Source organism: Podarcis melisellensis, assembly GCF_964234715.1.
Source record: "Podarcis melisellensis genome assembly, chromosome: 3".
NCBI lineage: Eukaryota > Metazoa > Chordata > Lepidosauria > Squamata > Lacertidae > Podarcis > Podarcis melisellensis.
In genome coordinates this window covers 114,714,598-114,729,016 of record NC_138530.1, presented here as the reverse complement: position 1 = coordinate 114,729,016, position 14,419 = coordinate 114,714,598, and the positions used below count along the sequence as shown (strand labels likewise).

The 14,419-nt window shown below is 49.0% G+C and overlaps 1 protein-coding gene across 1 annotated transcript in view; it reads right to left on the bottom strand.

Annotated features, from left to right (window-relative positions):
• Positions 1-14,104, bottom strand: part of SPRED2 (sprouty related EVH1 domain containing 2) — an 82,081-nt gene extending 67,977 nt beyond the window's left edge. Inside the window, exon 1 of the mRNA XM_081906430.1 lies at positions 13,703-14,104. Within this exon, the coding sequence (XP_081762556.1) occupies positions 13,703-13,749 (47 nt within the window). The 5' untranslated portion in view covers positions 13,750-14,104. The remainder of the gene's footprint in view (positions 1-13,702) is intronic.
• Between the last annotated feature and the right edge of the window lie 315 nt (positions 14,105-14,419).

Genomic DNA, 14,419 nt, shown 5'->3' with positions numbered 1-14,419 from the left:
TTCTTCTTGCACAATAAACTCATTCGCTCAATTATTACTAATCCCAACAGCTAGATTACTATTCCTTATTCCTCAGATACCAGAATCACAACTGAATTAAGTAGTTAGAATTGCTCCAGCTCACAGAATCATAAAACTATAGAGTTGGAAGGGACACCAAGGATCATCTAGTCCAACCTCCCAAATGCAGAAATTTCAGCTAAAGCATCCATGACAGATGGCCATCCAACGTCTTCTTCCAAACCGCCAAGGAAGGAGAGCCCACAACCTCCTGAGGGAGACTGTTCCGCTGTTGAACAGCTCTTACTGTCAGAAAGCTTTTCCGTGTGTTTATTTGGGATCTCCTTTCCTGGCGCGTGAAGCCAGTGGTTTGAATCCTACCTTCCAGAGCAGGAGAAAACAAGCTTGTTCCCTCTTCCATGTTCCTCTGAAGCAGAAGAGGGGAACTCCTACCCCATGACCAGATGTGGCCCACAGGGCCATTCCTCCTGGTCCCTTTCCATGTGGCGACTATGCTTAAAGAGAAAGAACAAGCTTTCTAATGACTCCAATAACTGTTTTGACCATGGGTAGGCAAACTAAGAACCCGGGGGCCGAATCCGGCCCAATCGCCTTCTCAATCCAGTCTGCAGATGGCCCGGGAATCAGCGTGTTTTTACATGAGTAGAATGTGTGCTTTTTTAAAAAATGCATTTCTGGGTTATTTGTGGGGCCTGCCTGGTGTTTTTACATGAGTAGAATGTGTCCTTTTATCTAAAATACATCTCTGGGTTGTTTGTGGGGCATAGGAATTCGTTCACCCCCCCCCCAAAAAATATAGTCCAGCCCCTCACAAGGTCTGAGGGACAGTGGGCCGGCCCCCTGCTGAAAAAAGTTTGCTGACCCCTGGTTTTGACTAATTGCTAAAGGCATGTGGGTGGGTGAATTGGTCGGGTTATATGACCACTCTGCCAAAGATCTCCCTTGTGGAGCAATTAGGCATTTGAAAACAAAGAAACAAAAATCAAAAACCACCATTCCCATTGGCTCAACTGGGAGGCTACCTTCCAACTCTTAAGTGGTGCACAGGAAGGGGTGGAGAGAAACCCACACCAGTAGAGGGAAGGATTAGGCCTCCATTACCTGTGATCCCTGCCATTCCTCAATGGAGGAATGCTGTTTCCAGGTCAAGTTGCCTGGTGTCAAGGTGTGAATATACACGTGCACACACACATATGTACTGCAGCGCTGCAATAACACTGTTAACTAGATAAAAGTTATGTCTCTCTGGCCTACAAGTTCCTTACTAAAGGTAAAGGGACCCCTGACCATTAGGTCCAGTCGTGACCGACTCTGGGGTTGCGGCGCTCATCTCGCTTTATTGGCCAAGGGAGCCGGTGTACAGCTTCCGGGTCATGTGGCCAGCATGACTAAGCCGCTTCTGGCGAACCAGAGCAGCACACGGAAACACCGTTTACCTTCCCGCCGGAGCGGTACCTATTTATCTACTTGCACTTCGTGCTTTCGAACTGCTAGGTTGACAGGAGCAGGGACCGAGCAACGGGAGCTCACCCCGTCGCGGGGATTCGAACCGCCAACCTTCTGATCCGCAAGTCCTAGGCTCTGTGGTTTAACCCACAGCGCCACCCACGTCCTTACTATGCAACTTCAAAAAGCCCTTACATGCAGAAGTTAAAATATCTCAACTTTGAAGGCAAGTATACTGCGGAAACCACCCGTTTAAACCCTCTTCTTGCCCAGTGCCCACTATTTAGACTAAAAGGAACTTGATTTTTGTTTTGTTTTGGATGCAAGGCGCTGGAACAATTGTCATGCTTATATTTCCCAGGACAGCCTTTCCTGCCTTAAAAGTGCAGGCTGATGTCGCGACAGGAGAGCACAACAGGAGTCCCTCCGCACAGCCAGTGCTCCCTGAGGATAAATACAGCTGGGTAATTACTGTTACTACAAAGCCATTGATAATATTTCATAGGAAGGGGCTGCCTGGGAGAGAGAGATAGAACTAACATCACACAGAGCAATCTTTGGGAGTCCTCTGAAGCAAAGTAACGTTATATTCAGATTTGCTGCGCTTGTTCTCACTGCTATCCACGGACGCTTGGTTCCAGAGCTCAAAGAACAAAAGCAGCACATGAAATGTTCTCTTGCTCAGGAAACATACTAACAACAAGAGTCATTGAGAAGCAACGGCAGCAGCCTATGTCCTCCCACCCACGCAGCAGCAAAAATCATGTATTAAAGGCACATTAACGTTTGGTTTTTACAGTTCTTAAAAGAGCTGATGGAACAGCTGTGCTGGCTGGGAGTTGTAGTTCAAAACATCTGGAGGGCAACAGGCTGGGCAAGGCCAACGCAATAATTAATCAAGCGGGCAACAGGATTTTATTTATGGAACAAAATTGATGTACTGCTTAACTGTAATAAAATCTCTAAGAGGTTTCCAATAAAGACTAGAACTATATTTTTTTTTAAAAAAAGTAAAATTAACAGTAAGAGAGACTGAAATGCAAGTGGGATATTCTTCCCTCAGCCCCCATCAGCAATTTTGGAATAAGAGTGGCCTAGGCTGTTTTTAAAGATCACTGAGGTAGCACATGACACAGACTAAACACGTTAAAGTCCTCCATATACTATTATTGGTGTTTTTTAAAAAAAATCAAAAAGGGCATGTCAGGGAACTGCCATCGGAGCCAGGGGTGGAGGTAAGGCTCTCCAGCGATGCCGGAGAAGGGCCCAGCAGGGAGAGAGGGAACTCATCCACTGAGGAAGGAAATCAGCATGACACCAGGAAGAAAGGGGAGCAGGGGAGGGCTTCGTAGAGATGTCTCCAGGACTCTTCCACAGAAACTAGCGGGGAGAGCATAGGTCCTCCGCTGCCCACGCCCACCCTGCACAGAAGACTTCCGCGCAGAGAGGCTAGGCGGAGACTTGGCGTCAAAGAGCTTTTATGCTGGAAGAAGTTCAGGAAACGCCCACTGACGGATTCTGCCAGTGACTGACACAGCCGCGGAGTAAGGGCTGTGCAGCCAGGGAAAGATTTAACCAGGCAACTTTGCCAAGAGTAGAGGCAACTTACGCACAAGCAACCCCAATTCCCATTACAGGGCATATCCAGACACAGGTCTGTTGCTTACCCAGTGTTCGAAATTAGCCAGGTGCCAGACACATTTTGCACCAGGCTTTCAACCACTTGCGACAAAGTGAAGATGCCTGGGCGCCAAGATGGCAGATGACATCTCCACCATGGAGGTGCACGCCTGGGGGATAACTGAATCTGGACTATTTTTGCAAGCTAATACCACATCCTCTTAGAATTCTATCAGTTATATTTTATCTGCACAAGCAAAATGAATTCTGGAACCAAAATGCTTTTTCTGTGCAGCCTGAGCAGGAACAGTCATCATTAAGAAAAAGAGGTCTGTGTTTATCATGTACAATTTTGAATTGAAAAGATGTAAGGATGGTATTGGACTAAGCTAAGTTTATAAGGGGGGACGCAGGTGGCGCTGTGGGTTAAAGCCTCAGCGCCTAGGACTTGCCGATCGAAAGGTCGGCGGTTCAAATCCCTGTGGCGGGGTGCGCTCCCGCTGCTCGGTCCCAGTGCCTGCCAACCTAGCAGTTCGAAAGCACCTCCGGGTGCAAGTAGATAAATAGGGACCGCTTACCAGCGGGAAGGTAAACGGCGTTTCCGTGTGCGGCTCTGGCTCGCCAGATGCAGCTTTGTCACACTGGCCACGTGACCCGGAAGTGTCTCCGGACAGCGCTGGCCCCTGGCCTCTTAAGTGAGATGGGCGCACAACCCCAGAGTCTGTCAAGACTGGCCCGTACGGGCAGGGGTACCTTTACCTTTTAAGTTTATAAGAATTAGGATTTGGAAAACCGTTATAAGGATATACATGGAAATTCAACTAAGGGAAAGCGAGGAAGTCACTTAACAATGTCAATAAGTGTAATTTTAATAGGGATATGATTTATGTTTGTTTGTTTGTGTGTTTTGTTTGTGTATAATTTTGTGAAACTTAATTTAAAAAATTGGGAAAAAGGGGAAAAAAGAAAAAGAGGTCCGAGCAGGCCACTAATACGTGGACTGTCCCTGGATCATGGGACTTTTCTTCTTTGTGTTTTCAAAGCTCTTAACCTAGCTCAAGGTGGTCATCTGAACTAGCCAGATGTTTAACTGAGACTCAATCACGGTCAGTCCATCATTTGGAAAATAAGACTTTAGAGCTGTCTTGCCCCAAAATGGCAACTGTTGTTGTTTAGTCATTCAGTTGTGAGTGACTCTTCATGACCCCATGGACCAGAGTACGCCAGGCACTCCCGTCTTCCACTGCCTCCTACAGCTTGGTCAAACTCATGTTAGCTTTGAGAACACTGTCCAACCATTTCGTCCTCTGTCGTCCCCTTCTCCTTGTGCCCTCCATCTTTCTCAACATCAGGGTCTTTTCCAGGGAGTCTTCTCTTCTCATGAGGTGGCCAAAGTATTGGAGCCTCAGCTTCACAATCTGTCCTTCCAGTGAGCACTCAGGGCTGATTTCCTTAAGAATGGAGAGGTTTGATCTTCTTGCAGTCCATGGGACTCTCAAGAGTCTCCTACAGCACCATAATTCAAAAGCATCAATTTTTTGGCGGTCAGCCTTCTTTATGGGCCAGCTAAAATGGCAACTAGACATTCCACTTTGGTGACTGTAACCTTGGCTTAAGAAGCCATTTTGCGCCTGGCTTATATACCTGAGATTCTAACACTGTTTTTACCCCAGCTTTCTCACAGAATGTGCCATTACTAACACAAGTACCGAAATATCACGAAGCAATTCCTGTCATCAGACCAGGAGAACAGACATGCTGGCTTTGCTTACTCATAGGAATCTGCCTTATACAGAATTAGACCACCAGGTCCACCTTCTCAAAGCGGCTGCAGCTCTCCAAGGTTTCAGAAAGGGGTATATCACCATCCCACTTAGAGCTGTCAGGAATTAAAACCGGGGCCTTCTGCAAGCAGAGCATGTGCTGTGCCCCAGATACGGCCCTTCCCATCATTGCAGCCTCATCAGGCAGTCAACACTGACCCCTTCCCTTCGAGGTCGTGTTTCTCCCTCGCACTGGGCTTTCTGTGGGAGTTATGAGCAGCAGCATAGTGCCGCCACCATAGCTTTGCAGAAAAGCTCAGCAAAAATATCATTGCGCTGGGTGTGCAGGATGAGGCAGGAGAGAATGGAGGAAATAGGGACACACTCTGCCAGTGCACAGGAGGAAAATGACTTTATGGAACCTGGAATCAAGACACTTCATCTTTCCATAAACTGACGTGAGAAGGAAGAAGAGAAAAGAGGAATGCCAGTGTTTCCCAACCTTGGGTCTCCAGCTGTTTTTGGACTACAACTCCCATCATACTTAGTGAGCAAGACCAGTGGTCAGGGATGATGGGAAGTGTAGTCCAAAAACAGCTAGAGACCCAAGGTTGGGAAACACTGGTGTATTCATTCAGCTGGCTCCCTATTTGCAAACCATGGTTTGTTGGGAGTCAGTGTTATGCCCATATTAGGCCAGTATCATAGAGATGCAAACTTCAAGTCAGTAATACTTCTGCTTCCGATGTCACAAGATTGAAACAAATGTCTTATGTCTAAGAGTGAGCTGGCAATAAAACACTGCTCAAAGTTGGAATTAACTCTTTATCAGCAAAAATATGATCTCCACAAACTTGGTTGAGTGTCAGGCACTTCTTGGTAGTCTTACTCCCTGAAAATCAGTTGTCGAGAATGAAAGTCCCTGTCGCCTCACAGCCATCTATGTCCCGTCTCCTCCAGGGCTTTCCCTGCAAGGGGCTTTTTTTCCATTGCAAGTCTAGGTTTCTAAACCTACAATTGATTACATACATAGGAAACATTCATCTACAAGCAGCATTCTACGGCAGGGACATGGAGTTTTCACCCAGTCTTAGACAAACAACAAAACAAAACCATATTGTCCCATACAGAGGCATGCATTTATTTCATTCCACTTTTAGCCATGTTCTTCCAAGGAGCTCAGGGACGCTTACGTTTGATTCCCATGCAGGCAATTTCAGACTCAAACCAGCTCAGCTCCAGCCTTCAGCCTATTCTTAGGAGACAGCTTCCTGGCCTCCCATGCTTCTTTCCTATTCCACCGGAAATTCCCTTGAGCAAGAACCTTCTTAACCACAAAACAGAAGCCGACACCAGGCAGTTTTACAACCTATAAAACAGGACTCTAAAGCAGGTAAGCATGACAGGGATGTTGCAATCGGTCCAGCGGAGGCAGATCTGACACAGCCCTCTTGCCTGCTCTGCCCTCAGTGGACGGATCTGCTACTAGGTGGGCAGCTAGCAAGGAAAATAAGCACTTTTATTATTCTTAAATTATCAGTTATATCCTTAATTTACTCACACAAGCTCTTGCTTATGCCTTAAATGGCAATTTATAGAAACGTTCCCACGATGCCACCACTCCCACCCACACTTAAGGTTTAAATCAGACCTTCCTCGACCCTCCAGATGTTTTGAGACTACAATTCCCAGCATCCCTGTCCACTGGTCCTGCTAGCTAGGGATCATGGGAGTTGTAGGCCAAAAACATCTGGAGGGCCGAGGTTGAGGAAGCCTGGTTTCAATCTTTTGGATTTCACAGACAGGAAACTTTGGATTATTTATCCATTCAGCATCAGAGTACCACAAACAGGTTAATTTTATTTCCTAAGGCCGACAGCCTTAGGTTGCCTACTCCAAAGAAGTGCCACTGACCTCAATGCAGCAGTGGGGAACCTTAATTAGGGGCTCCATAGGGATGCCAATTTGTCACATGAGGCTACTATCCAATTGGGAGCTCTGGGCTGCAGCTGATCCAAGCAGGGCTTTAAGTCACCACTGCTCAGTTGATTAGTGGTGACTTCAAGCTTCCCCTCGGATTGGCTGGAGTCTTCCTCTGCAGTGTGTCTTGAACTCAAATCACACTGCAAAGAAAAAATGGGTGACCTGGTGCCATGCAAGGGATGGCAGGGGTGGCTCCTCACCTGACAAAGTGACCTGAGTGGAGGGGCAGGAAACAAAGGAGATGAAAAGGTTCCCTGCTTCCGCTTAGTGGAATAACCCTGGAACAAGCTGTTGAATTGCAGTCTAACACCTGATCTTACAATGGAAGGGGTGGAAAGGTACCGTACCTCCAAACAAAATTAGCAAAACTGTGAAGGTCAGCTTACAAATGACCAGCTTCACTTAAAAGCATGATTTACCCTAGACCAAAGGATGTCTAACACTTCAGGGCAAGGGGAGGAGGATCCAACCTCCAAGGAAAAATATCCTTTAATTCCAGAGTTTTCATAGAATTGTAGAATAGGAAGGGACCCTGAGGAACATCTAGTCCAACTTCCTGCAATGCAGAAATATGCAGCTGTCCCATATGGGAATCGAACCTGCAACCGTTGCATTATCAGCACCACACTCTAACCAACTGAGCTATCCAGGTGTTTTATATACATCTCTCTTGCTGTGGGCTAAACCACTGAGCCTAGGGCTTGCCGATCAGAAGGTCGGCGGTTCAAATCCCCGCAACGGTGTGAGCTCCTGTTGCTCAGTCCCTGCTCCTGCCAACCTAGCAGGTCAAAAGCATGTCAAAGTGCAAGTAGATAAGTAGGTGCTGCTCCGGCGGGAAGATAAACGGCATTTCCGTGCACTGCTCTGGTTCGCCAGAAGTGGCTTAGTCATGCTGGCCACATGACCCGGAAGCTGTACGCCGGCTTCCTCGGCCAATAAAGCGAGATGAGCGCCGCAAGCCCAGAGTCGTCTGCAACTGGACTTAACGGTCAGGGGTCCCTTTACCTTTACCTCTTGCTTCAGAATACATCTTCTTTCAAACTTTATACCTTAGGCCCCTGCCATACATTTGTCTGCAAAGTAAGTTCTGGATGTTGCAGAAGATTCTAAATGCAACCTAGAATACACATCCAATCCTCATTCTTTAACGTTAACCAAACCACTCTTCCAAGTACAGTGGTACCTCGCAAGACGAATGCCTCGTAAGACGAAAAACTCGCAAGACGAAAGAGTTTTTCATTTTTTGAGTTGCTTCGCAAGACGAATTTCCCTATGGGCTTGCTTCGCAAGACGAAAACGTCTTGCGAGTTTCAATGCATTCCTATGGGAATTTGGTTTCAATGCATTCCTATGGGAATCCGTGCTTCGCAAGACGAAAAATTCGCAAGACCAAAAAACTCGCAGATCGAATTAATTTCGTCTTGCGAGGTACCACTGTAATCATAGAATCGTAGAGTTGGAAGAGACCCAGCGGTCATCTAGTCCAACCCTCTGCAATTCAGAAATCTCAGCTACAGCATCCATGACAGATGGCCTTCCAACCTCTACTTAAAAACCTCCAAGGAAGGATAGTCCACAATCTCCCAAGGGAGTCCGTTCCACTGTCAAACATCTCTTACTGTTAGAAACTTTTTTTGCAACTTGTCAGATCATCTTCTTGAAGATCCCCTCCCCCAACCCCACAAAAAGCCTTCAAGGAACTCCAACTTCCCTTGAAATCTTTTCAGAGAAACCTCTCAGTGGAAGAAGAAAAATAGTTCCTTCTTTTCTGGAAGTCTTATGAGTACTTTCAGAACATTAAAAGATCAAACCAGGCAGACTGAGGCAAAATTGAATGAGGCAGAAGTTTAAAATATGCAGTTCACCAATATCTTCTTCAGAATGCATCAACAGTGACAGCGCGTTTAGAAATTTTTATTGTTATTGTTGCTTAGACAGGCTGCAATCCTATTTATAAAATAACCATTTCTATGTAGATATGCATTTCATTAATGATTCTGTGTGTGGTAGTCTTAAGAATATGGATTTTGGGAGTTGTTCTTTGACAATGTATTTCCACAACTGTAAACCTTGGAAATATTAGTGTTATAGTGTTACCCTTTAGCAATGCTTTAGCAATCGTACTTTTTACAATGTTAGCATACTAGGCTAGCTGGTAATATCACACCTGAAGAATTATATATGCCGGCACAAAATATCTTTATATCAGATCATATCCGTAAGATTTTAGGTAGTGTCTGCATTGGTAATACTTACAGTGATCAGTTACTTTTAAAGATTGTTTCTAATAGGAAATGAAACCAAAGCTTAACAGTAATCAGTTAATTGAACATTTACAAGAAAGTACATTAAAATCATTGGAGAACTTCAGCCCCCCCCAAGCTGCTATTTAAATGGTATATTGCTAACAGAAAGCTGTATGTAAAAAGACTTAATACTTCCATTCCCATTCAACCTTGGTTAACATAATGCACCGAAGGGAAATGTCTTGCACACTTAACTGTCAATTAATGTACTGGGATACAGGAAGTTACCTAGGTTAGTATTCAAGTGCATGGAATCCTGTAACAAATGTAAATATTCATGCAAATGGCCTAGAATCTCTGCCATCAATAATAGTATTAGCTAAATCAAGGGGGAGGGGGGGAGAGAGAAAGACATAGTCTTTAACAGCCAATACATTTCTCCCTGTTGTGCAAAGTCAAGATGTCTGAACAAGGCGGCATGTGCTGAAAAGACAACATTCAGTTTCTGAAGAACAAGAAGCAGTCGTCACAGGGATGTCCCTGATAAACAGATTAGAGCTCAAGCAGACAATATGGAGCCCCCCCTGCATTTACAAAACTAGTTCTTCATCCTCATGCATCCAAATATAAAGGTAAAGGTAAAGGGACCCCTGACCATTAGGTCCAGTTGTGACCGACTCTGGGGTTGCAGCGCTCATCTCGCTTTATTGGCCGAGGGAGCCGGCGTACAGCTTCCGGGTCATGTGGCCAGCATGACTAAGCCACTTCTGGCGAACCAGAGTAGCGCACGGAAACACCGTTTACCTTCCTGCCGGAGCGGTACCTATTTATCTACTTGCACTTTGATGTGCTTTCGAACTGCTAGGTTGGCAGGAGCAGGGACCAAGCAACGGGAGCTCACCCCGTCACGGGGATTCGAACCGCCGACCTTCTGATTGGCAAGTCCTAGGCTCTGTTGTTTAACCCACAGCGCCACCCATGTCCCTAAGCATCCAAATATAAGCGATGGCAAAAATGGCATCAATGAAAACAGGGAATGAAACACAAATTTGCTATTTCCATTTTCAGGTCTAACAAATCACCTGCATTAATATTACAATACAACTATTAGCAGGAAAAAGGACAACATGTCTGGCACTGGCCAGGCCAAAAAATAATATTTGGAGCATACAGTTACACATTGGCTCCCTCGGCCAGTAAAGCGAGATGCGCGCCACAACCCCAGAGTTGTTCGCGACTGGACTTAACTGTCAGGGGTCCCTTTACCCTTTACAGTTACATTTATCCTACGAATTAGCTGTGGCCCTCTGGTTCATTAAACACTGTCAATGTGGCCCTCTGTGCTGGAAAGGGTTGGCTGTCCTGATTTACAGCTACTAATATTTTGCAGCCATCTGCAAGAAGGAAGGATTTTTGTTTTAAGTCTTGCACATTCCATACTGTGAAATCAATGATGGGAAGCCTGGGATCTTAAGAGATCTTGTTGGAAGCCCCAGCCCCAGCCAGCATGGTCCATAGTCAGGGGTGATGGGAGCTCAGCCCAGCAACATCTGCAGGGCCACACTCTCCCCAACCCTGCTATAAATGGATGCTAAAAATGGTTGCTTATAGCAGACACCCCACCCCTGCCAAAACCAAAATAGCCACTGCCATTGGTAGAGAGGACTAGGCAACTGTTTTTATCATCCTTGTACGCATGCCAAATAAGTTTGCATCAGACTGCTTACTATAAAAGGGACGGAGATTCTGCAACAACTGTGTTGGTCTCACAGAATAAACGGCATTTCTAGATGTTGGTGGTGCTGAAACAGTAAGTGCGATGTAAGGTATCTCATGGTTAGGTGCCACACAGATAAGGCGACTAGTTACAAATGCCCACTGGATTCTAACTTTGAGCTATTCCTTTGGATTGCATGTGGACATATTCAAGTGGACTGATCACCAGCATGCCAGCATCATCAGCTTGGAGGAGAGCAAAATGAGTGGCTGTAACTAAATTTTAATGGGATTTGCCTTTGCTGCACTGGAGTAATTAGTTCAAAACAGCTACAAACAAAGCTATGAGGTGAAAGCCAGCCATTTTTTCCTAGTGGCAACCCTCCTACCAAATCTACAATATGGGGAATGCAGCTCTGAACTACATTACAAAGCTGTTCTAAGTCACTCTGCCACACGTCCCAAAACATGGTCATATATAATCTCTCTGCCTTGTTTACTATCCCTACTTTGCAGCATTACTCCTAATGCACATTTCTTTTTCTCACAGTGTAAGAAGTGTTTGCAGAGCATTCTTTAAAAAGCTCCAAAGTTCAGATTGTTCCCACAAGAGCAACGAATTTCTCTCTTACTTTCTTGGGGAGGGGGTGAGAGAGAGAACAGAACAAAGCTGCCAATGATTTCTACACTGTCTGTTGCCCAGGAGCAGTTTTCATTTTGCCACCCTAAGAAGAGACTTCTCCATGAAAAGAGAGAACCCTGCAAGCCAGTGTAAAAACTTTTGCTCTGGCTGGCCCTTTCCCCATCCACACAGCAGCAACCTGTCAAGGTGAGGAGTTTAAGGCTTGATCAGAAGAACAAAAGACCTCAGGAACAATGCAGGCCCTTCAATTCAGGGCCCAACAATAAACCACAGCCTTGTATTCAAAGCAGCCTTGGAAGCAAAGCCACAAGCAAGATAGATGTTGAAGCAGTCTTCCTTCCACCTTTGCAAGGCCCAGAAGCCCGAGAGGATTTTGCAGCAGTCAAGTGCAGCTACATATTATTTTCGCAGCAGCTACAGATCACAAAACTAAGCAGCAGGCGATTCACAAAACTGCTGAGCCTCTCTCTTGTCAAACTCCAGCTAGAAACGGGCAAGGGCGATTTATGTAAGAACTGCTCTTTCCCTCCAGGCCTCCCCATTTCCACAAAGCTGAATTAGCAACAACATCCTCTCCACGGATGTGCGCTTCAAACCTTCGACCATCAAACGTTGCATTAAGGAGGAGGGGGGAGGAAAGGGGGGGGGAGAGAAAGTGACTCACTTCCCATTTCCAGCATGGAAACGAGGCCTCTTTCTGGTGCCAATAAGGACTATTTTGACCAGGGCGCCTATTTCCTAATTCTGCAGGTTTGCCTCTTCTCTCTCTCTGTACACACACACACACACACACACACACACACAGAGAGAGAGAGAGAGAGAGAGAGAGAGAGAGAGAGAGAGAGAGAGAGTGTAACCCCTGCTTCTCTCTCCCTATTCAGGAAAAGGGCAAGGCAGCAACGACAGCGAGTTGGTGAATGAACGAAGGCTGAAGGTTACCGGATTTATGAATGTCAAGATCATGTGACAATAACGGGAACCCGTCTTATTCACAAAAACACAGGCCGAGGGAAAGTGCCGCGGTGCGGAGGAAACGCTGCCGAGTCCGAGAGAGAGAGAGAGAGAGAGAGAGAGAGAGAGAGAGAGAGAGAGAGAGAGAGAGAGAGAGAGAGAGAGAGAGAGGTGTGTCCCCGAGGCAAGTCACCTTTCACCACTACTAGCCTCAGCCGCCCCGCCTCGCCAAAGGAAAGCCGTGCCTTGCAGGAGAGGTGCGGTTGCACGGAGATCAAGCGCGGGATTCGTCTGGAAATTAAAAAGCTTTCGAGGGAAAAGGCGGCTTGAAATTAATTAAGGCCCCCCCATTTTTTTGCACGCACTTTCCCACTCTTACACACACACACACACGATGCCGATCCGCTGCAACACTAACCACGAGCTCCGAGCAGCGCCTGGGGGCCCGACATGCCTCGCCTTCTGCTAGTTATTTTTTCTTTCACTTCCTATGCCGCCTTTCGCCCGAGGATCGCAGGGCGGCTTGCAATAGAAAAGCAGACGGCTGCGTGGCATAGTAACAAGCGGACACAAACACCGCCCCCTGCGCAGCTTCGCAGGCCGACGGGAGCTGCTGCTGCTGCCCACCCGCTCCCCCCCCCCCAAGCGCAACTTCGGCGCCGGCCCAGGCCCAGACGGGGGGGGCCCTCCCTCGCCGCGCGGAAGAGAGAGCCGAAGCCTGGCTCTCTCCCCTCGGCGGGGCCCGGATCCGCCCGGCAGGAGAAGCCCGGCCTCCCCCCCTCCACCACCCCAGCTCGCTTTCTTTCTCCCGCGGCCAGAGCCCCGACTCCCGGCCTCCGAGGAGGGCGGCTTGCATTCTCGCTCTCTCTCTTTTTTATGAATGGAAACGCGTTATGCAAATGAGCGCGATTCAAAGAGGGGTAGGTGGGGGGGGAGGAACACGACGCAGCAATGGCGGACGCGAAGGGGGCGTTGGGGGGGGCCGAGCCGCGGAACAGAGCGGGACCGCGAAGGAGCGAGGGCGCCGCGGGGCATCGGCCCCCAGCACATCCGGCGAAGGAAACGCAAGTCGCCCCCCCTAAAAAAGCCACTTCCCAGAGAGGGGGGGCCGTGCAACATCTCCCCCCCACAAAAAAAGAGAAGCGGGGCGCCCTCCGCCCCAGCCTCGCCACTCAGGAGGGGGCGTCGTCGGGGGGGGGTAAGAGACTTGGGAAAGGGCGAAGATGCCCCGGCCGAGCAGCGCGCGCGCGCTCCAGATGTTCCCCCGCCAGATGTTTCCCCTCGTCCCCCCCCCCCCGCGGCCGGCCACTTACTCGTCGGGGTGGGCTTCTTCGGTCATCTTCTCCCCGTCGGAGCTCATCCCCCTCCGCCAGCCGCCTGGGGGGCTGCGCGCCTCTTCCTCATCTTCCCGGGGCTTCACATCGCCGGGAGAGATGCGGGGAGCGCGCGAGAGAAGAGCGGGGGGAGGACGGGACGGGCGGCGGGGAAGGCCGCCTGGGGGGCAGGGATGGAGAAGGCAGGCAGGCAGGCAGGCGGGGGGCCGGTCGCCCGTCCGTCCCCCCCCCTCGAAGGCCTGATCGGGGCAGGCGAGGGAGCGCGGGCTCAGCGCGCGGGGAGGCAGCGCGGCGTGGGCGCCTTGTCGTCCGGTGCGCCCGGGCGCCTCCTCCACGGCAGCAGCAGCCGGCGGCCCCGTCCGAGCCCCATCGCTGCCTTTACTCCATGTTGGATTCTCGCCGCCGCCAACAGGAGGAGGAAGCTGGGCGGAAGCGATGACGTGATCCCAGCCCAGCTGCTGTCGGGGAGGGAGAGCGAGGCGGGCCGGCCCCGCGCCAGCGCCGCTTCCCTCCCGCGCTCCCGGGACTCGAGAGGGGCGGCGGGAGGCGGCGGCGGCCTGGCTCCCAAGCGCGGGCGGGATCTCCGGGGGAACGGGGCGCCCCCTTGGCCCGCGGGTGGGTGGGTAAGGGTGTCCCCCCCCCGAGCTTCCAGGGTCCCGGCACGTGCGGCGCAGCGACGGGGCTTCTCTGAGCGTG